Source organism: Benincasa hispida, unplaced genomic scaffold (genome assembly GCF_027475165.1).
Source record: "Benincasa hispida cultivar pf3 unplaced genomic scaffold, pf3_genome.v1.1 HicScf646, whole genome shotgun sequence".
Lineage (NCBI taxonomy): Eukaryota > Viridiplantae > Streptophyta > Magnoliopsida > Cucurbitales > Cucurbitaceae > Benincasa > Benincasa hispida.
The window spans coordinates 1-25,886 of NW_028326763.1; the positions used below are offsets into that span (position 1 = coordinate 1).

The 25,886-nt window shown below is 31.4% G+C and overlaps 3 protein-coding genes, 1 non-coding gene and 1 pseudogene across 5 annotated transcripts; 2 read left to right on the forward strand and 3 right to left on the reverse strand.

Moving 5' to 3' along the window:
• Positions 1–4,596: 4,596 nt before the first annotated feature.
• On the forward strand, positions 4,597–4,677 carry TRNAL-AAG (transfer RNA leucine (anticodon AAG)). The gene has a single exon. It is a non-coding gene; the product is annotated as a tRNA-Leu (tRNA).
• Positions 4,678–4,720: 43 nt separating this feature from the next.
• Positions 4,721–8,602, forward strand: LOC150030055 (uncharacterized). The gene is made up of 10 exons (XM_090310111.1): positions 4,721–4,974; positions 5,047–5,142; positions 5,264–5,338; positions 5,855–5,923; positions 6,533–6,609; positions 6,705–6,793; positions 6,882–7,011; positions 7,538–7,628; positions 7,718–7,783; positions 8,355–8,602. Exons 1-10 carry the CDS (start codon positions 4,825–4,827, stop codon positions 8,472–8,474), a joined length of 963 nt encoding a protein of 320 aa, XP_090166237.1. The 5' UTR covers positions 4,721–4,824; the 3' UTR covers positions 8,475–8,602.
• A 1,102-nt stretch (positions 8,603–9,704) lies between these two features.
• On the reverse strand, positions 9,705–15,663 carry LOC150030056 (4-alpha-glucanotransferase DPE1, chloroplastic/amyloplastic-like). Of its 2 annotated transcripts, none has more exons than XM_090310112.1 (5): positions 12,562–15,646; positions 12,388–12,476; positions 12,176–12,220; positions 10,457–10,609; positions 9,705–9,997 (listed from the first exon to the last, which is right to left on the reverse strand). In XM_090310112.1, the coding sequence occupies exons 1-5, from the start codon at positions 12,578–12,580 to the stop codon at positions 9,893–9,895; spliced, it is 411 nt and encodes a 136-aa protein (XP_090166238.1). In that variant the 5' UTR covers positions 12,581–15,646; the 3' UTR covers positions 9,705–9,892. The 2 variants fall into 2 exon arrangements, with proteins under 2 accessions (XP_090166238.1, XP_090166239.1); XM_090310113.1 differs by lacking the exon at positions 9,705–9,997 and adding an exon at positions 10,004–10,143 and having other exon boundaries at positions 12,562–15,663.
• A 428-nt stretch (positions 15,664–16,091) lies between these two features.
• LOC150030057 (basic form of pathogenesis-related protein 1-like) lies at positions 16,092–16,589 on the reverse strand (annotated as a pseudogene).
• A 1,807-nt stretch (positions 16,590–18,396) lies between these two features.
• LOC120078632 (basic form of pathogenesis-related protein 1-like) lies at positions 18,397–18,891 on the reverse strand. Its single transcript, XM_039032920.2, has one exon. It carries the CDS (start codon positions 18,889–18,891, stop codon positions 18,397–18,399), a length of 495 nt encoding a protein of 164 aa, XP_038888848.2.
• Positions 18,892–25,886: the final 6,995 nt, after the last annotated feature.

Sequence of the window (25,886 nt, forward strand, 5' to 3'; positions counted from 1 at the left end):
AGTGAATAGCCAAAATGGTCTATAATATATGGATAAGGTTGGGTACCTTATTCTGGGGACACTATTGGATGTGGCCCACTTTGTATTTAGTACAAACGATGTGATCCTAAATCGTTCATGTGGAGACATGCGAGTGAGACGTTCTATGCAAAGAGTTTGTATAAGACCGGACCGATAAATAAGTCACTCTTATTTTACAACGTTGTTTACTATATAAGACTGACTATTTCAAAGCGATGACCTAGGTAACTTGACCTTAATCTTGAGCTAACTATGAACTTCTGTTTATTCGGAATTATCCTTAGATTTGCATGGGTGAAGGTCAATAATGTCGGTTCAATAAGTCTCCCACTTCAGGGGTAAGACCGGGTAGATAGTTGGGGACATAGGGTGCAGATGAAATTCACTCCTACCCACTTTTGAGGATAGAAGAAATGTTAATCTCTTAAGTGTTGACTCCGGGTCTTGAACAAGGGGCCCCACCCCCTCATTGGCCCGAGAGGGACTCGGTTTGGAGATTTGATCACAAACCAATTGTTCATTAGAGGATCAGTGGAACTTAAGGAGCAAGATATAATCTTAGGGTAAAACAGTTTTTGACCCAGCTGTTGTTACGAACAACTTATCAAGGGTCGACTTACTGATCATAGTTAAATCAAATAGACATAAATATATCTACGATGAGGTGGGTGTAACTACTGTCCTTTAATGGAGTGACTCGGTAGTTAACGAATGTTGATTAATTCGGTTTAAAGAGTTTAGCTAATTAATCTCAGATCGTTGAAGCCCATGATCTGTAGGTCCATTAAGTCCCCCTACTAGCTTACAAACAGATTAAACCTTAGAATAGCGTGATGAGTGAATTTGAAACGTTCAAATTCGAATTAAGGGAATCAATAATTCGGTATAATTACACGTTTAATTATTGAATTAAACGAAATTGGAGAATTATATTTAAATAAGATTTAAATATTAATTACATAAATAGGGATTCATATTTGGAATATGTGTTATATTAATTTAATATTTGATATTAAATTAATTGATTAATTAAATTGTTTAATTAACTATTTAAATTTTATTCAAAATTAATTATTTGAATTAAATTTTACTTAAATTAATTTTGAAAGATTTGATTTCAATTAATTTGAAAAACAAATTCATTTTTTAAAAATACGATTTTTAATTGGAAAAAATCTTTAAGTGGATTTTTTCAACATGAAACACCTACAATCTTATTTAATCTCAAGGTGCTTAGTGTCATTCATACATGCAATCTGATTTGCATGTTGTTTTTTTACAAAGACGGAGAGAAATTGTTGGGAATTTAATTCATGCAAACTATTTTGAGAAGAAAAAAGAAGGTTCTTCTTTTGTTCTTCACTAAACACCAAAAATCTTCTTCAATCTTCCTCAATTCATTCTTATTTTAGAATCCATCTTCCAATCTAAGATCTTAAAGAATAGTATGGAAGATCTAGTGGTATTCTACAGACTCTTGGAGCGAAGGTTCAAGCTGGAACTGAAAGATTGAAGAGTTCTTCAAAGGTTTACCTCAGAAACCTCAGTTCCTTTATATGAGTATGCTTTCTTGATTGCTAAAATTAATGGAATTGGAGTGCTTAAGATTCTAATTGCTTCCGCATGTTGAATGTCAATACCGACACCTTATGTTCTTCTTCTCCTTCTCTTTATGATTCTCTCATTGCATGCTTTATAGATCTACACTTTAGACATTAAAATTTCATCAGAAAATCAGAAAAGAACAAGAGAAATTAATGAAGAGAACTAAACGAGAGAGTGAACTGAGAAGATTATTTTATTTGCGTGTGACTTCAGCAAAAATAAAAATGATAAGAATACAGAAGAAGCTTCCTCATCCATGTGGCTTGATATATAGACCATACACGCCAAATACCATTTACTAGAAAAGAAAAAAAAAGACCCAATTTTAGTTAAAAATTAGCAAAAAGACCTAATTCAAAATAAAACTAGAAAAACAAAATAAAATTTGTGAAAGAAAAAACAAAAAATGGAGAACCATGGAACCAAATAAAAACCAATCTATTGGTTTTGTTCTTTATTGGATATCGATTTGGATCTTTTCTTTATAAAACCAATTTTTGTTCTTGATTGACCCCAAAACTGACAAAACTAAATCGACTATCACACCATTCCTATGTAACATATTTCATATTTATGAATATGAATGACAATATTATTATAGGTATATGTACTTATTTTAAAACTATTTTTGTGTTAGAAGGAACAACTATTAACACGTATGTGCTGATTTATTTAGGTTTCGTTTGAGATTGTTGTAGCTTTTGAAATAATTGCTGACAGCTGTGCTTTTAGAAAAATCAATTGTGAAAAGCAGTAAAATTATGTTTGAATTTCAGCTTAAACTTAAAAAAGTAGGTTAGAGTGTTTGGTAAATAAATACAAAAACGTTTTATTTTAGATATAATAACTAAAATAGACTTCTAATCAAGTTTTTTTAAAATTTTTTTGTAATTTTAAATTTTAAATAAGTGTTTAATATGATAAATTTTGTTTGTTATAGATTAATTTTTAAATATTAAGGGAAATAGCTTTATTCTAAAAATCGATATGGTATACTTTTTAAAAAAATTGATGCATTTAACTCATGAAAAATAGAAAACATATATGATTATATGAGAAGTAGATAAATATATAAAATAAATCTTATAAATTTGAAAACTCAATATAAATTAAAAATTCTAGATTTGAGAAGAATCTAAAAGCTAGTAGAATATTGCTTTTAACGTAGACGTGAAATTAACATGTTTTTAAAAGTGATTAACCTTTTTAATTTAAATCTATTTTAATTTTTACCAAACACAAAAAATGGTTAAAAATCTTTTCAAATGACTTTATGACATAGTTAACGTAATGTAGCTTTACTCTATTTTTACGCAGTGACATAGCTAAAATTTTCTGTGTCGATTTATTTATTTCATTTCTAAGAAGGGATATACTTAAAATTGCTCTAATGAGTGAATTATTTACACATTTTTGTAGAGAGAGCCTCAAAGTTCTCTTATCTAAGTCATAGTTGATAGCACTGGAGGATCCAAAAATTTTATATAGGGGTACTATACACATAAATGTAATTGAAAAAATTATAACGAAATGTAAAACAAATATTCATGGATTCATATGTTTACTGATTTGATACATTATAACCGTCCTCTACGAGTTTTCATGTTTTGAAATCAATCCATGATAACTTTAATATCTAATTTATCTAATTAATCTTTCTCAATATATGCTATAAGACACTCATTCATCTATTGATCTCCTATTTGATTACGCAATCGAGTCTTCACAATATTCATAAATGGTAAATATTACAATAGGTAAAATTAACAATTGATAAAATAATGAATATACCTAATCCCTCTATCCATTTATAGTTCAAGGAGTGGCATAATAAGGCCCCAAACACGCTACACCAGTCCCCACGTATAGGGCTGGCAATGGGGCCGGGGTGGGCCGGGGGAGGGACCCTCATCCCCAGCCCCGTGGGGGAAATTCCCCCATCTCCGTCGGGGAAATGGGGTTCCCGTGAGGCCCCATTCCCCGTTTCCCGCGGGATTCCCTTACTAATTCCCTGCGGAGATTCCCCATTTTTTTTTAATTTTTTTAAGTTTGGGCTTGACTTTTGTGCTTGGCTTTTGGGCTTAAATTTAGAATTTATATATTCAATATTGGGCTCACAACATTATAAGCCTATAGTATATATTATAAACATACATATAAATAAGTTATTTTATATATTATAAATATATATTTATAAAATATTAAAAATATAACTATATAAAATCGAGGTCGGGGTCGGGATCGAGGTGGGGTCCCCGCCCCAATCGAGGCGGATCCGCGGAAAATTTTGTCAACCCTACCCATGCACGCTGCTGTCAGAATTAAACTAGAATTAAAATTATCTAACCAATTGGTATATATTGGGAAGCCACTACTAAAAAGTTGAGATAAACAAAAAAAATTGTATTAGTCTATATATTTTGAAGTTTGTTCAATTTTAATCTTTGTACTATCAAATATTCTAATTCATATACTTTTAATAAATTTTAAATTTCTACTAGTTTATTATAGATATTTTCATTATTTTTTTTATTGCATTTTTACTATAAATTTTGAAAATATATTCACATATTGTGTTTCTTTGCATGAATATTATTATGATTATTTAATTAACTTCGAGTGACTAAATTTAAGATTTATTGAAAATATAAGAACTAAAAATTAGACACTTAAAACTACAAGGATTAAAATTGTACAAATTTCAAAATATAGAAATCGAAATGATATTTTAATCTTAAGATAAATGTTTCAACTAAAAGGACATGGCGTCCAATCTCCTCACTCTCATTTAATGAAATAAAAAATTACAAAACTAACATTACAAATGCCTATTCAACTTTAAAGTAAATATTATATCACTTGTCAGATTATTAGTAAAGTTGAAAATCTAGTGTGAGAGTTGATTTTCGTTTTTTCCAAAGAAAAAAGGAAAAGAAAAAAATATTATTTTAGATAAAAAATGAACAACAAGTTGAGATGGCCGGGTTGGTCTAAGGCGCCAGATTAAGGTTCTGGTCCGAAAGGGCGTGGGTTCAAATCCCACTCTCAACAAGCAAATTTTTCGAATATATTTTCATGACGCTATAACAATGACACGTGTCATGAAATTACTGGTAACTTTTCTCTCCTCTGATTGTGGCGGCAAAATACCTTATCCTCCGCCGTCGAAACGCAACTCAGAAACCCCAAAATCGAAGCATGCTGGACGTCGCCACCACCTATTCCGCTGCTCTAACCTTTCAATTTCGCCGTTCAAAACCCTCCATCATCCCCCATCAATGGCGGATCAGAGCTTCCTCTGCTGCTTCCACTGTCGATCTCACCGCTCTTCAATCCGCCATCGACAAGGTTCAATTCCTCCGCTTAATTTCATTTCTATGCCGTTTGATTACTTACACAAATTCCTTTTCTAAAATGCAGAAAGATAGTAACGCAGTTAAGGAAGCACTGGATCAGTTGAGGGAACTTGGTTGGGCCAAGAAATGGAGTTCTCAGCCGTATGTCTCCCGCCGTACGGTCAGTCTCCATTTTCAAGTCTCAAGTTCCTCTTCTTCTGAGAAACTCCAATCCATTACCAATTTTTTGCCCTTCTTCTTCCCTATTTATGTATATCAATGATTCTATATACACTGACCAGACTACTCTTCGAGAGCTGACAACGCTTGGAATTAAAAATGCGGAGAATCTTGCTATTCCTAGTGTCAGAAATGATGTGAGCTCCTCTTTAACATTCTTGCATTTTGTTTGTTTATCTATTAGAATTTTTGGTTTTGAGATGACAAATCGTTGGTGCCTCCAAAGATAATATCAGATTGGAGTCTTATCACTATAGTGCTTCATGTTGAAATTAGTGCCAACTTAATTTGCAAGTTAATCAAATTAGTTTTTTCTTTAATTGAAGTTAATGGCTTTTATTTAGGATAGTTTCTCCAAAATTGGAAAATAGTGTCCTAATGACTTAGTGGGTTTGATGGAGGAGAATTTCAAGATTAGCGATAGAGTTTTAAGGTGAGTGTAGTGGTTAGTTTCGTATTTTCTTATAAATATTTATAATGTTTCTACTTAGAACTCAATTGAAGTTCTTGATGCTCTGTGCAACATTTTTTTTTGTTTCCATCTTTTGTTCTCTTTGTTTTATTGTTTTTCGTTACACTAAATGAGTCTGTTTGTCCTGTTTGCATTTATCAGGTTTCTTGAAACTTATGTGCATTTGGTGCTTTCAACACAGGCAGCTTTCCTTTTCACTGTGGTGGGAACGACTGGATTTTTGGGCGTCCTTGCAGGGCAGCTTCCTGGGGTAACATAAACAGAGTAGTTTTTGATCTTTTGAAAATTAAGCTAATAAATACTAATTTCATCTACTGGTTTCTTGTTATCTACTTTTTAGGAGTGCTTTTAAAAACCAAGCTAAATTTTTAAAACTAAAAAAAAAAAAAAGTAGTTTTGAAAAACTTATTTTTCGAATTTAGTCCTTGTCCTTGCAGGGCAGCTTCCTGGGGTAACATCAACAGTATATTTAGGCCCCATTTTTAGTTATTAGTTTTTAAAAATTTAGTTTATAAATACTACTTCTATAAATTGGTTTTTTTGTTTTGTTATCTACTTTTTAGAAGTATATTTAGAAATCAAGTGGGGTTTTGAAAACTAAAAAAATAGTTTTTAGGAACGTATTTCTGTTTTTGGAAATTTGACTAAGAAATCAAATATAATTAGGAAAGATGAAAACTATAGTAAACAAATTATTAGAAAATAGATTCAATTTTCAAAAACTAAATGATTGTTAAATGGGCCTTAGTCCTCATTTAACCACCATTTTAACTAATGAATTCTATGTTTGTTTACTAACTCAAAGATCCTTAATCTTTCGTGAGGGTGAACACTTTTTGAAACTTTGGATTCATAACAGGATTGGGGCTTCTTTGTGCCATACTTGATTGGCAGCATATCGCTAATTGTTTTAGCAGTTGGGAGCATTTCTCCTGGGTATAAGTTTGTTTGTGGTGTATGGTTTTCTCAAATTTTTTCTATTGTTAGCTTCTCTTCCGTGACATTTTGTATGTGGGTTGCCTCTCTCTCAGACTTCTTCAAGCTGCCATAGATGGCTTTTCATCATTTTTTCCTGATTATCAAGAAAGAATTGCTGGACATGAAGCTGCACATTTCTTGGGTAAAGTCTTTGTATGAAAATAAAACTAATAGCTTATCATGAAATGTGCCTAGTTCACTTGGATCTAATAATGAACTCTGAATTTTAGTTGCTTACTTGCTTGGACTTCCTATTCTGGATTATTCACTAGACATTGGAAAGGAGCATGTCAATCTCATTGATGAAAGATTAGAAAAATTGATATATAGTGGCCAGCTTGATGATAAGGAACTTGACAGGTAACTAACTACTCTCCTCTATGAGATCAAAACTAGTCTGTGATATTGATGCTAGTAGAGGCTTGTTGTCCCCATTTGGTAACCATTTGATTTTTAAAAATTAAGTCTACTTGCTCAATTTCTTATACTGATTTGAATCTTTCTTAAATAAAGAAGTTGCATTCTTAGCCAGACTCCAAAAATAATAAAATAAGTTTTTAAAAACTTTTTTTTTTTAATTTTCAAAACTTTGCTTGGTTTTTTAAAGTATTGGTAAAAGGTAGATAACAAAACAAGAAATTTAGAGGTGGAACGAGTGTTTATAGACTATTTTTGTTACATCAATGATTGATCCAAAACCTACCTTCTCTAGTACCATGTTAAATCACCGATTAACCCAAAAGCTTAAGTTGATGGAAGAAGGTAAATTTAATATCATATCATCTAACCATTTCAAAAAACGAAATGGTTTCCAAACACGGCTTTAGATTACATGAATTGCAAGTTGTGTAGCATTATTATTATTATTATTATTTTAAACTTTCAGGTTGGCAGTGGTGGCAATGGCTGGACTTGCATCAGAAGGTTTAAAATATGACAAAGTGGTTGGCCAATCAGCTGATCTCTTCACTCTGCAGGTTTCATGTTGCTATTTAATTCATGAAAACAGTTCCTTTACCCCCCTCCCTTCAACAATCTAACATTTACATTGATTTGGTTCTATCAGAGGTTTATCAATAGATCTAAACCAAAACTTGGCAAGGATCAGCAACAGAACCTGACTAGATGGGCTGTAAGTTTTCGCCCATTACCACTCTGGATAGTTTCTTAAAATCTTTTTGTTTAGGAACTCGAGCATTTTTTTGCAAATTCATCTGATCATTTCCAAGTACTGCATTACAAGTTTGCTAAAAATATGTTTTAGTCCCTAACATGTCAGAGATTTTTTTCTATTAAGTTGTTTAAGAGCGTGTTTGGCCCAAGGAGTTATGAAGTAGGAATTGGGAGGTAGAAGTTGTGAACTCCTCCTTATTTGACCCAAGGAGTTGGTAGATCCCACTATTAAAAAATATCAATTTTATATCTCATCAACTTCTTATACTAGGCCTCAAAAGTTTACAACTCCTTAGACTTCATAACTCATTACTCTCACTATTCCACTCTCTATATTATTATTCATATATGGTAAGATACTAAATTGATAAAAATGTTAAAATACAAGAACTAATTGGAACTTTTTAAATGACTAAATTGGAAGAAAAATACTCAATATTGGGGACGAAAACATATGTCTAGCCTAAAAAGTTTTAAGAAAATCGCGTATTAGTGATCGAATCCTGAAGCTACTTCGCACTTTGCTGTAGGTTTTATTTTCAGGTTCCCTTCTGAAGAATAACAAATTGATACATGAAGCCCTCATCAAAGCAATGTCAGAGAAAGCATCTGTAATAGAATGCTTTGAAGCCATTGAGAAAGCTGCTTAGCTAATTCAAACTTTTTTTTTTCTATCTGCGACGATTACCATTCTTTATTTTATATATACACAGAAAAATAATGATAATAATCTCATATATGTTAAAATGATGATCAATGGAGATAAAATCTTAGTTTACTTTTGATTGTTTTTCTTTTAGTAATTGATATATGAACTAAACCATATGGGTCAAATTGAAATTAGACCTAAATCAATAGAGATTAATTGAAGTTTTGAAAACGATGAAAACCTAATTAAAACCTAATAAGAAGTCCAATTGATATTCAGTTATTATGGTAATTATATCTTTAATAAATATAACTTTCATTTGAGATTGTTGGAGAAACTTGATATATTTTCAAAATGTAACCTTCATAGTTTCAAAATATTCAAGTTAGGTTAGAAGCACCCTAACTTTTTAAAACACTATCGACTAAATTCAAGTGTAATTATAGTCTTTTAATGATTATTAATGTTGGACATTGTGGAAAGTTCTCATGTCCTTATCAATTAAGGGTTAGAATGTTTTCCTCTAACTGTTTTGGTAGAAAGGGATAATCTCTGCTTAGAGATGTTCACTTTCCCATAGAGACTGGGGAAGAGAATGAAAAAAAGAATAATGATCTAAAAGCTAAATGGGGATGGAGTCGAAGACGAGAGTAGAGAATGCAATCTTCATCCCATCTCCACCCCGTTTGGATTTTTCTTATCTTTATTATAATAATGTAATGTTATGTTACTTATGATTATTATTAATAATATTATATTTAGCTTTCAAGATTTATTGTTTAATGGTCAAAATGATGAATATGTTTAAATTAATGTAAAAAAAAGGATATGTTTGAATTCTAACAAATTTAGATTATGCATATGAATAATTTGATAGATTATTTCCTTCAACTCGAAAAGTTCGAGTAATTTCTCTTTAAATTATAATTGTCCATGTGGAACTAATCATATAAAAGTTAATCATTTAATTAATACTTTTTCATAATAGTGATTTATATTAATTGATTTTTTTTTTGTTTATGGAGAAAAAATCCCAATAGGGAACTTGATCCCCATGAACTTTTTATGAAGAATTTGATGGGGACGGGAATGAAATGGGGAATGGGGGAAGCCATCCTCAATCCCGCCTCGCCTGTGGACATCACTACCTCTATCTCTACCTATTTCCTATCAATAATAATCATAATCATAATAATAATAAAAGAAGACTTATAGATGTAGAGTAGGTGGATTGTCAATATGAATAGACACGCTCGTAATGATCATTTACCCGTTAATCAAGATGGTATATAACTAAAGAAATGTCAAGTCGCAACTTCTCATGTGAGTTGGATCAGTCACATCCAGATTTTTGGTGGGGGATCTTATTAAACTAAAGGTGTAAAACAACAATTTGTGATTACAAAGGCAGCATTTCACTTACAGCCGCCCATACAATGAAATCATATCCTTCAATTTACTTGCTTCTGTCTCCAAACTCTCAAAGCTTACGGAACTAGGTATTCTCCATTTCCAGTTTCCAAACTGTGTGACAAGTACAAACATATCTTACACACTGAACCATCATAACAATTAAATCCATAAATATCAATTTTCATTCTTAGAGAATCTAAACTTCTTCACATTTTTCTTCAAAATAAAGTTTGCTATTGAATTCATGGCCTTTTTTCCTACATTACACAGATAAAGATGGTATAAATTATAAAATAAAAGAATCAAAAGATGGGGGGTTTTTGTGGGTTGTTAATATCTTCTGATACTACTGAAAGCACCAGTGTGCACTCATGACCTATTGAAGTTAATTGTAAATCATATAAATTTTAGAAAATATCATTTTCTGTGCAGATCTAAGTACTATTGTATGGTCAAAGAACAGGCATGGAAATGTCTGGAATGCATTCAACTCAAATGCTTAATGTTGAGCTTTATGACAATTAACAAGATTAATTGGATACCTGAGTATGAAGGTATGTATAAACTTACCTGTGTTGCTGGAATGTTCATCCTTGCAGAACTCCCTAACCCAAGAACATCTTGCAAAGGTATTATGGCAGTTTGTGCCACAGAAGACAATGCTGCCCGGATGAGAGCCCAGGGGATATCATCTTTCTCAGTAACTGAAAGATACTTCAGTACCTGTAACAACCGAGACATGTCACAACTCATTTCATTTTTCTATAGTGAACAGAACAAGAACCCTAATATATTAATTACATGGGAAGTATAGCAACGTAAAAAACCCGAAAGTGCACACCAAGAAGATGAATAGTATTTTGATTATTCAACACTTCTCTCCCAAATTAGACACACTTCCTTTCCAGAAAATTTCTGAATTCTTTCACAACATATCCTGAAAATTGTTGTCTTTCTATCATTAATATGTAGAATTTTAGTCATACCATAAATCTGTAACCACAATCAATCAAAGACCCAAGAATGATCAAAGCATTTGAAACTGAGAATCCCAGAATTTCCGACCAAAAGAACAATGAAAGACAGATGTGCTTCGTCCTTTTCTGTTTTGGCTTTTCATAATAAAAGCATCAAAGGTACACTTCCAAGCCAGATAACAATCTCAGATTCATTGCCCGTTTGTGGGTGGTAGGCTTACTTTGCTGGAATTGAATCCTCTGGATGATAAATAAAGCTTTGTCCAAGAACTGACTAATGAATATTTTGACCCGATCAAAGATGAACAGGGGAAACTCATGGAGACACATTACTCCTTTAAGAAAAAAGATGCTGCCTAGTCTTAACACTCAAAGGGTGATGGAGGAGAATGAAGTGAGCATACTAACCCAACTAATCCACAACTGAAATAGTGTCATAACGCTTAGATTTGGGTAGGCCATCAATGAAATTCATGGTGATAACATCCCACTTAAGATTGAGAATCAGCAAGGTTTTCAATAGATTAACATTCACCTAAGCGTCCAACTCTTGCCTATCCAACTCCCCCACGAGCTTCATAATGATTAACTTCCCTTCTATCCACACTGTCACTTCCTGAAACCTCATCGACTATAGGTCTTTTACTATAGTACTTGAGAATCCTTTACTCCTGAAACGAGATAGAATAGTTCCCATCAAACATTTTCTCCTACTGTTGGTCATCCACTTCCCCTTTTTTTTTCGCTCCAGATTTCTTCACATACTCTTCCAGACCACCCTCTAAGGATTCTTTTCGAGTCTCAGCCTCTTGTCCTCTTCTTGTGTCAGGAATGTGGCTGCAAAGGGGTGGGGCAGTCTTCCCTTTTTCTAAGAATATTCCCTTTCATCCTTGTAAAATGCTTTAGTCCTCCGATTGGATTAGTCACCAACACATTCTCCTCGTCTTCCTCCATTTTTTTTTTTCAAATTGGTTATGCAAGGTATCCATCATAGTACCTGATCTTCTCCCCTTCAATGTTGTAGCTCGTCTGCTTAAACTCAGTTTCCATGTTTCTCATCTTTGAGGCCCCATTTTCTCCTTCCTTGGGAGCATAGCCTGTGTAGTTCATATGAAATTTCATTTCCTTCAGTGGACCTCCCTACGGATTTCTTCAAACCTTTATTTTTGTTTATTCATATTGTTACTAATGTTACTGTGTTTTCATGTATGTTCAAACTAATACAAAAATTAGTAGCTTTGAAACAATATTCAGAAACTATTGTAGTTTTTGCACGTGTGAATGTGTTAGGTTCAGAGAAAGTGTTGCGAACATTGGACTTTTCTTCTTCATTCAAATTGTCCCACCACCCACGGATCTGCATTAAAACAGTTCAATGGTTAACAGAATGACACCAGGAGAGACCAATTTTATTTACTTAAATCAGATAAAACCGTTAATTCAAAGTTGCATGTCTATTCCCCAACATCAGATTTTACAACATATTGCAAACAAGGATATACAAGCAAAGATGGAAATTATTACTGTGTCATTATCATGAGTTCCCGTGTAGACAACTTGGTTAGATTCATGATTGTGGGGCAAATGCGGATTAGCAGAATCACTTCCAAAACCTGTTTGAACAAAATATATCAATTACCCAGAATAAACACTTCAAGACAATCTCTTCAAAACAGAGACAATATATAACAGTAATACCAAATTGGAGAACAGCCATTCCAGGTGCCCCTATAGATTTTCTGAGTTGAACCACATCTTCAGTAATAACTCCCTGTTATAAGATGGTTAAATCAATGCAAAATGTAGCTAAAACTAAAAGAAAACGGACTCAATTGAAACTTGTAGGGGGGCGGTAATGGTAATGATAGCACTAATCAAATAATCTACAGATATGCCCATGAGTATTTCCTTTCTCATGACTGATAAGAAATGATGAAACCGCAGAGCTAAATGATACAAAAGAAAGTGGAACTATGCTCGTTTACTTTCCTAAATACAAGTGCACATTACTTAATTCATGAGTGACATTTTAGACACCCAACAGACGGTGTTATGATGCGTTGGTAGCAAGTTTTTAACCTTAAGCTTATGGCTTCAAAAATAAATTACGAACCCAAAGTAGCAAGTCTGAAAATTTTAAACAAGAACGATATTGGAACCAATACAAGAAATCACATCCATAATGTAATGAGCATTGAATAGGTCCCTATGATTTCATTACTTGTTTAACCATAAAAACATTCAGTTGAAAATTATATTTTCTCTTACTTCTCTTCGGAAGAAAGGTTTCTTAAATAGAAGAAATACCCAATTACAAATAAGGATAGAATAAAAGACAGCAAATATAATACAATAAATACAATAGAGAATTTCACAACAAAGGAAATAATCAACACTTCCCCTCAAACTGATTTGAAGATATCATTCATGGCCAATTTGTCAATTAACTTGTTGAATTGACACTTTGGAAGACCTTTAGTTAACACATCTGCAATTTGCTCTGTTGTCAGAAGAAATGGAATGCATATATTCATGCATCAATCTTCTCCTTTATGAAGTGTTTATCAACTTCAATATGTTTCGTCATATCATGAAGGACTGGATTGTGGACAATGGAAATTGTCGACTTGTTTTATCACAATAAATGCGTATGAGCATTGTCAGAGAGAATTTCAATTCTTCTACTAGTCTTTTTATCCATATGTCTGCAAAAATACCATGGCTTAACGCCCTAAATTCTGCTTCAACGCTACTTCTAGCAACCACAATTTGTTTTTACTTCCCCAAGTAACTAGCTTTCCTCCAACAAAAGAGCAATAATCCGAAGTGGATATTTTATTAATCATACTGCCTGCCCAATCAGCATTAGTGTAACCCTCAACATGTAGGGGATTATGCTTCTTAAATAGTATACATTTTCCTAGAGTACCTTTCAAATATCTCAAGATTCTATAAATTGCTTCAAAGTGAACTGACCCAGGAGCATGCATGAACTGACTTACCATACTAACTGCAAAAGCGATGTCAGGACGTGTGTGAGAGAGGTATACGAGTCTCTCCACAAGTCTCTAGTACTTTTCTTTTTCTTTTACCTCTTTTTCAATTGAGGCTACCAATTTTAAATTTTGCTCAATGGGAATTTTTGCTATCTTGCAACCAAGTAAACCTGTCTCATTCAGTAGGTAAAGAATATACTTCCTTTGATTGACGAAAATGCTACTTTTAGACCTAGCAAACTCTATACCTAGGAAATATTTTAAGGTTTTTAAGTCCTTGATTTAGAAATCATTAGCAAGTTTTTTCTTCAAGATATTCACTCCTATCTCATCATTACCTGTAAGTATAATATCATCAACATACACTATCAAAACAACCACCTTGCCACTTCCAATACGTTTATAGAATATAATATGATCAGCTTGGCTTTGGCTGAATCCATAGCTATTGACTGCCTTTCCAAAACGTTCAAACTATGCTCTAGGAGATTGTTTAAGGCCATATAATGATTTCTTTAACTTGCACACTTTGTTAACCCCAAGATCCAACTCAAAACCAGGTGAACCCCAAGATCCAACTCAAAACCAAGTGACAAATCCATAAATACCTCTTCTTCAAAATCCCCATTGAGAAAGGCATTCTTAACATCAAGTTGATAAATAGGCCAATCAAAATTAACTGCAACAAATAAAGAATTCTGATAGAACTAATTTTAGCTACTGGAGCAAATTTTTCTTGATAATCAATTCCATAGGTCTGACAGAACCCCTTGACTACCAATCCGGCCTTATACCTTTCAATACTACCATCAGCTTTACATTTTATAGTGAACGCCCATTTGCATCCCATTGTTTTCTTATCTTTTGGTAGTTCAATTATGTCCCATGTGCAATTTTGTTTCAGCGCATTAATCTCTTCCATCACTGCTAATTTCCAATTCAAATCATTTAGGGCCTCCCGTATATTCCTTGAAACAAATAGGTTGGTTATTTTGGATGGAAAGGCTTCATGACAGTCAAACAACCTATGATAAGAAAGATAGTTTGCAATGGAATATTCGGTACATTTACGAGTACCTTTCTTATGGACAATTGGAATATCAAGATTAGAGATATCAGGTAGAGGATTATGAGGAGATGAAGAACTGGGAGAAATAGGAGTAGAGTGTCTAATACCTGGATCTTCAGGATCATTCATTGGAGCATTAGATTGGTACTATGATAAGTTAACTGTCTGATCTCAATCTTTTTTAGTCAAGTTTCGTCTAGTATAAACCTGAAGTTCAAGATTTCGACTTGTTGAGTCAGTTTTTAGTGTTTCTCTCCCTGAAGAAGAACTCTCCAGACTTGGCATAGAAGGCCTAGAACTCATAATTTCAGGACCACTGATGTTTGGGAGAGATGAAGTGTCCCAAATATTATCTTCAAGGTTAGATGTCTCCTCCTAAAGAGAATTTGGGCTAAAAACTGGTTGATTTTCCAAAAAAGATGCATCCATACTCTCAAAATACTTATTGGTCAAAGGATCAAAACATTTGTAAGCCTTCTTAAGAGATATAGCCTACAAAAATGCATTTAGTGTCTCAGAGATCAAGTTTAGTTCAAGAAAAGGTGGGAGTATGGACATAAGCAATACAGCCAAATAATTTAATTGGTAAATCATAGAACAGTCGGTTATTAGGAAAAGAATCTTTGAAGTGACTCAAAGGAGTTTAAAATTCAAAACCTTAGACGACATTCGATTGATCGGATATGCAGCTGTAAGAATGGCATCCTCCCACAAATATCTTGGAACATTCATAGAAAACATAAGGGCACGAGCAACTTCAAGTGTCTTGAGAGATTACAAGAAACGGGCATAACTTAAAAAAATGAAAAAAAAATAACATTGATTATTGAGGCCTTAATTCTTATGGACATTTTATTTTTTACAATTTTACTATGAATTTATTCGCTATTTACAAGAAGTGAAAACTACACGAACCAACATATAAACAATAAATTAAATGGTAACCAACCAAGACATTAGTTTGATCAAAGTAACAATATTGATATAAGCTAAAATGCTACTTTTGCATCATTAATCCTTCATTTTTCACAATATGATATCCTTCCATTAGAAAAGTTAACACATATAAACAGTAATTTTCAATTAGAAAAGTTAAACACATAGTTACTTCTTCATTAGGCAACCCAATTAATAAGCCTTACAATAATCCTTCTAAAAATTTATTATGGACGTTGGCCTATATAGTTGCCTGGAGGATAATAGTTGCATATAAAAAAAAAAACACAATTATTTTGGCACTTCACTTAGGCACAACCAACCGATTTGGTGTTCTTCCATACCAACTGTGTATAATGGAGGCAATGACTAGAGTCATTGACACACGTATTAGAATTGTAATCGTAATGTTTTTTCTCGTCGACCCAGAGACTCACCGCCGTCTCTACTGTCATCATTTTGTATCTCTCTGCTAGGTTTTCATCATAAGATCTTCCAGAGTGCTCCATTTGACAAGTAGCAATCTTCTCGTTTGCGTAATTCTGAGCATAGGCAGCCAAAGTGGTGTTCCAATGAAGGGACTCGATGCCAACCTCTACATGGATGGCGTTGTGGGTGACAACCTAGTTTTTAGGGTAGCTTTCGGCCAAGATGGGGGCAATGGAAGCTAGGGTTAGGGTTAGCCCCAATAAGCAAAGGGTGGAGAGAATGCTGGCAAATGCCATGTTTTTAAATTATGGGTTTCGTCCTCTAAACTAAGTAGTTGGAGGAATAGTTATTGAATGAATTGGATGTGGAGACTTGGGGTTTGGGGTTTGTCTTAGGTAGGGTTTTTATATAGAGAAATGAGATGGGGTATAGTTCCATTTTAGGGGTTGTTTTGGGATACCGAGCAAATATCTAATAATATATTTTTAAAAAAATTACATCTTTAAAAGAATACAACATTTCAATTACATCTTTAAAGAATTACTTAAATATAACCATATAAAAGAATTATTCATGTAAACCTAATTAAAGAGGGGAGACAACACAAATCCTTAGATTGAAATATGGAACTTATTTTTCTTGACATGATCGATTAAAATATAGTTTAATTGGTTAAAGTATTATATCTTTTATCAAAAAATTAATGGTTTCAATATTTTCTTTTCCTTCACAAGTTCAAAAATATTTTTTTAGACAACATATAGAGTAGAAAATCAAACTTTTAACATTGAGATTGATAGTATAAATTTTATGTCAGATAAACTATGCTTATATATGTATTATAAGAACACTCTAGAAAAATCACATATTACTTGTTAATTCCAATATTTTTTTATTAAAAAAAAAAAGTTAAAGCTATTAGAAAGCTTTAATCACATCTAATTAAAAGATGGATGGCCAATGCAAATCATTAGATCGAGATATGGATCTTGTTTCTTTTCTTTTTTGACAAAATAGATTTGGCCATTGGAAATATTCATTTTTTAAAAAGGTTAAAATATTATTTTCATCTATATATTTTAGAATTTATTTTATATCAATTCATATACTTTCAAATGTTCATAGCTTTAGTCTAAATACTTTCAGACTAATATTAAGAGGACCTAAAATTAAGATTTATTGAAAATACAAGAATTAGATTTTTCATTTTATCCTTTCGCTGGGCTTTTCCATATGATTGTCTAGAGTTCTCCATCAGACAAGTAGCATTCTGTGTTAGCCCCAACAAGAAATAAAGGCAGGGAAAATGTGTGTATGCTATTGGGGAAAAAAAAAAACTAGGAAAGTATTTCTACCTAGTGTAAGTCCACGTCGTTTTCTGTTGGAAGATCTCACGTTAAAAAAATTAAGAATTTCACAGTATTTTTAAGATAGATGAGTTACTCTTTTCATTATTACTAATTAGTTAGAAGATGGAACCACATGTTATTCTATATGTTATTGGAGCCCATGTTATCTATTATGGATCCTAAACATCATTAATGCGCCATATGTTCGTTCAATTCAACCTGTTAAGAAGCTTGAGAAGGTCAAGAAGTTTTAAAAATCACGAATTACAATCGAGGATTAAATGTAATTAATTTTTAATTTTCAATTAGTCCCCAAGTTTATTTAATTTTCTAGAGAAGTATATCCTAGGATATTAATTAGGAACATCTAATATTTTCTTCTGACACCTATAAATAGAGGTTGTTCTCCATCGTCCCTTAAAATCAAGCAAAATGTCAAAGCACTAAATAGAAGATGTTTCTCCATAATTCTTTTCATTTTGGATTCTATCCTAAATAGAAGTCTAAATTTAAAATGAAACGAAGGTAAAGCAACTTGAAAGAACAACATTTTAGAATTCAATTGAAAATATTTAATAAATAATTCAAAAAATATTTGTGTTATACATACAATACCAATGTATCAAGCTAGCATCACAGATTATAAAACAATTCAAGATCATAACCTGGAAAAAATTATGGTCTTGATAAAAAGTAATACAAAATTCACTACGGGCTTGACCCCTGTTATTTTGTGATCATTTAATTTGCAAGTTTAGTAAGGAAGTTGGTCAGGATAGCCGCCGGGAGGATAATAGTTGCAAATGGTGAAAATATAGTTGTTGTTGCATTTAACTTCCGCGCAACCAATCGATGTCGTGTCCTTCCACACGACTTGAAGGAAATGGCCACACTCTTCCTCGACGCACTTGTTTGCTTGGTGGTTGTAAAACTTCTTCTCACTTGCCCAATAGTTCACGGTCAATTCTGCTGTTGTCGTCTCGAATGTTTCGGCCAAGTTTTCACCATAAGGTCCCATAGAATGCTCCATCTCGCAGGTAGCGATCCTAGTTTCCGCGTATTTTTGAGCATATTCTGCCAAAGTTTTGTTCCAAGTGACCGGCCCGACACCATACTCAGCACGAATGGCATTGTGGGCATCGACGAAGTCCTGAGGGCTGCTTTTCGCAACCGTGGGAGATATTGGAGCTAAGATTAGGGATAATCCCACACAACAAAATGCAAAGAGAGAGATGATAGAAGATGCCATTTTAAGATTTGTGGCTTTTTCTAAAGGAAGATTAGTTGAAGGATTGGTCGAGAAGATTTGTGTTTTGTTTAGGGTATTTATACCAAGAGGATCAAATCATTTGGTTCTATTTCAGTGAGTTGTTTTGTTGGGATGTAAATACAACAAGAGATAAAAGTGGAGGTACATTGAAATTCCCTAAATTTATGCTAATTGATCAATATTGTGTGGATGGTAAAATAAAAATGGCTAAATCTTTCTTTGTAAAATTAAAGTCATTGATAATTTTACGCTATAAAAATATAAAAGAAAAATTATAAATAAAAAAATCCCAAAAATATTTATACTTTATAGCAAAATGTTTCAAAAGTACAAGTAATTTTTTGCTATAAAGTGTAAATATTTTTAAATATTTTTTTATATTTAAAAAATCCCTAAAATATATTGAATGTCCATGTTGTACAAGTACTTATAAAAAACTAGTCGGAACTACGTGTGTTGCACATGTTTCATAACATTGAAAATGAAATATACATGTATAAGTAAAAAAAAAAAAAAAAAAAAATTACTATTCTATTTAAATCTCAATCTCGCATAAACGTTAGAAAGAACACAATTTATGTTAAATGATAAAAAAAAAATTGTAACATACCTTAAGCAAAAAATTAAAAAAAATGTGATTTTTTAAAAAAAAAATGTGTCCTTTATTTAATGTGAAATATATATATATATATATATATTTTTTAAATCAAATGTGATTTTTATTAAGGGAAAAAACATCATTTGTCTAACGTGAATTATATATATATATATATTAAAGGAATGTGTAGTATATATTAGTTAGAGATAAATTGTGTTTTTTTAAGAAAATATTTTTTTTCTTTAAAAAAGTAGTTATTAGTTAAAGATAGAATGTGTTTTTTTTAAAAAAAAAAAAAAAAGAAAAAGAAAAAAAAAAGAAACCATTTATTTAAAATATAAGTTAAGGATAAAATGTGATTTTTTTGAATATATATATATATTTTAATGATTTGATTATCTTTCTAATTTCAAATTTTGATTTAAATCAACATTTTTGTTTTAAATTTCGTGATAATTCTTTATTATTTTTTAAAAAACATTTTATAATGAATGATTTGATTACCCTTCTAGTTTTAAACTTAAAATTAAACCAAAATAATAATAATCATTATTATTATTTAAAATTTTGTTATAATAATCTCTTAGTTAGTTTTTCTTTATTTGTATTGATGATTTGATTATCTTGTTAATTTCAAACTTTGATTTAAACCAAGCTTTTCTAATATATATACACACGTATGTATATGTATATAGATAATGTGTTTATTCTTTTAATTTTAGACTTTAATTTAAAGCAAAATACTACTATTTTTTTATTATAATCTTTTCTATATTATTTTTTTGAATTAATTTGGATGATATGATTGTCCTTTCTTTAATAAAGATACTATTATCCTTTTTATATCATGATAATTTTTCTATTTTCTTAATTTTAAACATTAACTTCAAATGATATTCTTAATGATTATTTCTGAATTGAAAAAAGGATAATGATTCTCCTAATTTTAATTTTTTTCAAATTTTGATTTCAACAAAAATATATTTTTTTCTAAACAAACAGAAACCTTAAAAACTTAATTTCTTTTGATTTCCAATGATATTCTTATTGATTTCAAACTTTATTTCAAAATTTTATGAATTAGTATGTATTTACAATAAATTTGAAAAAAGAAAAAAATAGTAAAAATTATTCTAAACTCCTAAACTCATTAATGCGCATTTACAAAAATTAAAATTTGAAAAAAGCTACAAAACCATTAAAACAATCACACTCTTCTTTTTCACTTTGTTGGCGTCTAAATTACTTGAACCTTGAGAAATTTTTTGAACCTCAAAAGTAAGGTCTTTTCTCTACCTCTTCAATACGTGAGGATCAATAAGTGAATCTGCTACATGTATAGGAAAAAAATATAATCGTATAAAAAAAGTTTACATTAAATAATTCTATATTTTTTTTTACAAAATTGAAAAATGAAAAAGACGACATACATTAATGAAAAGAAAGGTAATATCTTAATAGAGAAATTAAACTTTTTAAAGAATGAAAATAAACATTGGAAAATATGCTATTAACGAAATAAAAAAATACCTACAAAAAAATTACTAAAAAAAAAAAAAGAAGAAGAAGAAAGTAAAGAAGTTAGAGAGAGTCTATTAACAAATAAAAAATAAATAAATAAATAAATAAAATAAAAAATAAAAAAAGATATCAGATGAAAAATGAGAGGTTGAAATTAACTATTTATACTTTTATGAAGAAAATTTAGTTCTCAAATCATAATTTGAATTGATTTTTTTTCTAAAAATTCCTTCATTTAATGGTAAGTAGAGATTATTAATGATTAAATGCGATTTTTTTATAATAAAAAAATCATGAATAAGAGATTAGATAATAAAATGTGATTTATTTTTAATTTTTTTTTTTACCTTTATTTAACTTTAAAGATTAAGGATAAAATGTGATTAAAAAAAATCGTGAATAAAATTAGAGGGTAAAATAGGAAAATTCTTGTAAATAAAAAAATCCCAAAATTATATATAGGAATCCAAATCTGCCGAATCACTCATGTTATGATCTTCTACATCCTAGGTCTTCCCATTCCTTTATCTGGCTTATGTTCTTCATGTAGCATCGTGTTCCGAAGAAAAGTTGTTCATTTTTCGGGGTCTCGAAGGGGTATCCCGGCTTTCTTTTCTTCCAAGAGATTCAATTTTCATATTCGACTATGCTTCCGATTCCAGAAGATGATCTAGAATTGGGTCAATCACATTTATTAGAAGTGGACAATAAAGTGGTCCTTCGGATTGAGCCGACATCCGTTACGGTCGTTCGTTATTCCATTCAAAGAATCTCCGTTCCAGAACCGTACGTGAGATTTTCATCGTCAAGAGTGCCGTTCGTTCAATAAATTCCTACCTCTTTATCTATCTCTGAGATGTTTGGATTTTTCAAAACTTCATGGACATGCAGAAGAGAAATACTATCCCCACTCGGACCAAGACATAACTTTTACTTATTCAAATAACAATTAAGGTGAAGCAGGGTCAGGAACAACGAATCTCAACCACTTGACGCCCATTCGTTGTATCAACTATGGTTATTTCATATCCTCCTTTTTCAGCTTCGGCAGATCGCTTAGCCCCGTTCATCTTCGGCGCAAGAGCGCTCGATCAGTGTATGAATTGAAAGGTCCAAATGATCAACTCTGCAATCAGTTGTTAGAATCAATAGGTCTTCAAATCGTTCATTTGAAAAAAGCCTTTTCTGGGTATTAAAAAGGATTTCTGAAGGTTTAATTACTGAATCACTTACCAATGGTATGTTTTGGGTAGTAAAATTTTGAATACTTAAACGGTCGATTCTTTTTTCGTCTTAGCTTCCACCTTTCAGAATGAAAAAAGAGAAATGCTAGCAAGAGTCTGATTAGGATTATGCTGGAACTGCTACATTTATGACAAAAAGTTACAAAATCGTTTATACTTTTGAAACTTTTTGCTATAAAGTGTAAATAATTTTAAATATTTTTTTATATCTAAAAAGACCCGATAAAATATGATTTTTTTAATTTAGTTTTTCTTTATTTAATGTATAGTAGATATTAGTGATAAAGTGAGATTTTGCAATGATTTAAATGACGTAAGATATCTCAATGACCATCAACTAAGAAGGTCAAAAGGAAAAATCCCCGTAGCCCCTTGTAGATAGTAAAGATATAATATGATATAATATTCATCTAAGTCAATATGTTCACCAATATTTTTTTATTAAAAAATATCAATTTATATACCTTAAAATTTAGGAGTTATATAACAATTTAAATCATTAACTAACAATTGTATCAATTTAAATCATGAATTTTTGTAAGTGTGTCAATTTACACTCAATCGTGATGCATCTTCTGATCCCATCTTCTTCAGTATCTTGTTATAAATAAATAAATATATATATATATATATATTTACACTCACAACTACTCCAATTTGGAAAAACCTCACGTGAAACATATAATTTTATCAAGTAAACTCTTAAACTTTCATAAGTGAATCAGTTTAGATTCTTAAACTTTCACAAACTTTCATCAGTGAATCAATTTTTCTATTATTATACTTATAGAGTCATTCATGCATATACTCTCATTGTCCATTTTATAAAACCAACATTCGAAGAAGTTAATACACGTTTGACTGTTAATGCATGGATAATTTTCAAATGTAATAGTAATGAAGGGTCTAAATTTATTGATTTATGAGAATTTAGGAGTTTAATCAACTCAAATTATAAGTTTCATACGATATTGATCAAACGAAATTTGGAGAACGATGTAAATTGATATACTAATGAAAGTTCAGAATTTAAAATTAATACATTATTAGTTCATGATTCTAAACATTACCATAAAAAATTTAGAGGCACATATTTATATTTGCCTTTTATATATATATATTTAAAGAGGCTCACTATGGATATGATGAGAGCTAAGTAATATTTTTATAATATTGTTATTATAACAATAGAGAAGCTTCAAAATATGTTAACAAAATATCTCTTTCGTGAACATAAACCCTGAGATTCCTAACCTTATGAAATAAATTATGTACATTGTACGATGTAATATTTGCAGCTAAATAGAATTTACCAGCTCATCTTCTTCAAGTGATTATCATGTGATCATTCAGATTAATCAATTGTTGTTTTTTGGTTTGTTCATTGTCCCAATTATGTTTTCCATTTTTAGTTTAACTTGTTCTTTTGTAAGTTGTACATTATTCAAGGTACTAGTTGTATTACATATGAAATGAGGTCAAGATTGCCAAATTGTAATAAAAAATTGGTGTAGTAAAAATGAGATTTCATGGACGGATAAATCGTAATAGGCTTGAATCACAAACACGATTGAATTTTTTTTTATCGTGTTTACTCACGATTATGAATCTGCCACATTTTATCGCTACTATACTGTTACCATTACCATTTGACCCTAACGGTAATGGTAATGGTAACCGTAACCATAACGCTAATGATAAAGGTAACAATAAATATGAAAATTTGATCATTTTTATACTGTTACGGGAAAAATATCTGTAACGATGACGATAATGATAACGGTAAAGGTAGGGTGTCCCACGTAATTTTCAACCACAATCAAATTGAATACCTTTTATTCCTCAATCAGATTAAACAATTTGATTGCAAATTTCAAGACGGACTTCACATCTCATTATGATTACGGAAACTATGTAAAACAACAACGAAAATAATCAACTAGGACCCACTTTTTATACTATCATGATTGATTACTTTTCAACCCGTGTAAATGTGGCCTAACTGTAGTGTCCCAATGCCCAAAACTATAACCAAGATTGGTTCTCTAATTGGAATATAGTATGTAGTTTCTCATCATACTTCAAATGCCCCATCTACTTGATGGATTATTTCACATCCTATTTGTGAAAGGCCCATAGATCAAAATTAGGTTTTATTTTGAAAACCTTCAGCAGATGATTTTTTTGTGTTATGCACGTAGATCGAGAAAAAGAAGGGAAAGCGGTAGTGAGAACATTTGAGAAAGCTTTATTCGACTAGCTACGTTTTTCAGTCATTTGGTAATTGATCTGTTGTCCGATCGAACTAAAATTTTGAAGCATGTTCTTCACATGAGGGTCTTCAATCTGGACGGTGGAAATTTTGTTTGGAGTTACCTATAGTCAGATACCGTGGATAATTATTTGGCACTTCAAGTGAGATGTTTCTAATTTTATTCTCCTCTATTTGTTGTCGTTTATTCCCGAGATTATTAATCTTGAGATATATTTGTGCATGCCTCTAGTTGTAACTAGGGAGAACTTGTTTGTACCCATTATTTGATTATAGTGGAGATTTTGACTTCAGTCCTTGTTTTTTTTACTTCTTAAATTGAGGGGATTTTTCTGCATTAAAATTGTTTGTGTTCTTACTTGATTATTATTTTTGTTTCTAGTTTATTAGTATTTTATTAGATTCACACGATAGTGGAATAATTGATCTGAAAGATATGGCGTTCATCCCAACAAAGTAAGAGGGGGATTTAGTAAGAAGTATATTGAATGTGGAGATGACAAGGAAGTCACAGGGCTCTTCTTCACAATCAGATATTCTCGTTGCTGAAAGAAGAGGGAGGAGTAAAAGTAAATCTCCGATGGATAAATACAAAGTAAGAATGGTCAGTTCATAAATATTGAATGTCATTATTGTCATGTAAAATGACATATAAAGAAGCATTGTCAAAAATTTAGGGATAATAAAAATGATGAAGGAAAGAAGAAGAATGATGATGACAGTGATGCGGACAAAATTACTGTAGCCACTAAAAATTTTTACAACTTATTTGACGATGATGCTATAAATCTTGCTACACAATAGAGCAGTTGGGTGATTGACAATGGTGCCTCATTCATGCTAAATCAGAGAGGGATCTCTTGGCATCCTATACACCTGATGATTTTAGCAGTTTTAGGATGGGTAATGATGGATCATTAGAAGCAGTTGGCATCATGGATGTACATTTGGAATACAAGAATGGTTCCAAGCTGATTTTGAATAATGTGAAGCACATTCCTAATATTTGCATGAATTTGATTTCTATGAGTAAGCATGATGATGAAGGTTTCTGCAATACCTTCTATGATGGTAAATAGAAGCTTACTAAAGGCTCTATGGTGGTAGCTAAGGGAGAGAAATATTCCTTACTGCCTTATATGAAGGCTAAGATCACTGATTCTGATATAAATATGATGAAGCGAGTATTGAACTTTGGCATAAAAGACTCAGACATATAAGTGAGAAGGGTTTGAAGATATTAGCCAAGAAAAATCATCTTATTGACATAAAGATTGCACCCCTAAAATGGTGTCCTCATTGTTTGGCATGAAAGCAAACAAGAATTACTTTTAAGTTA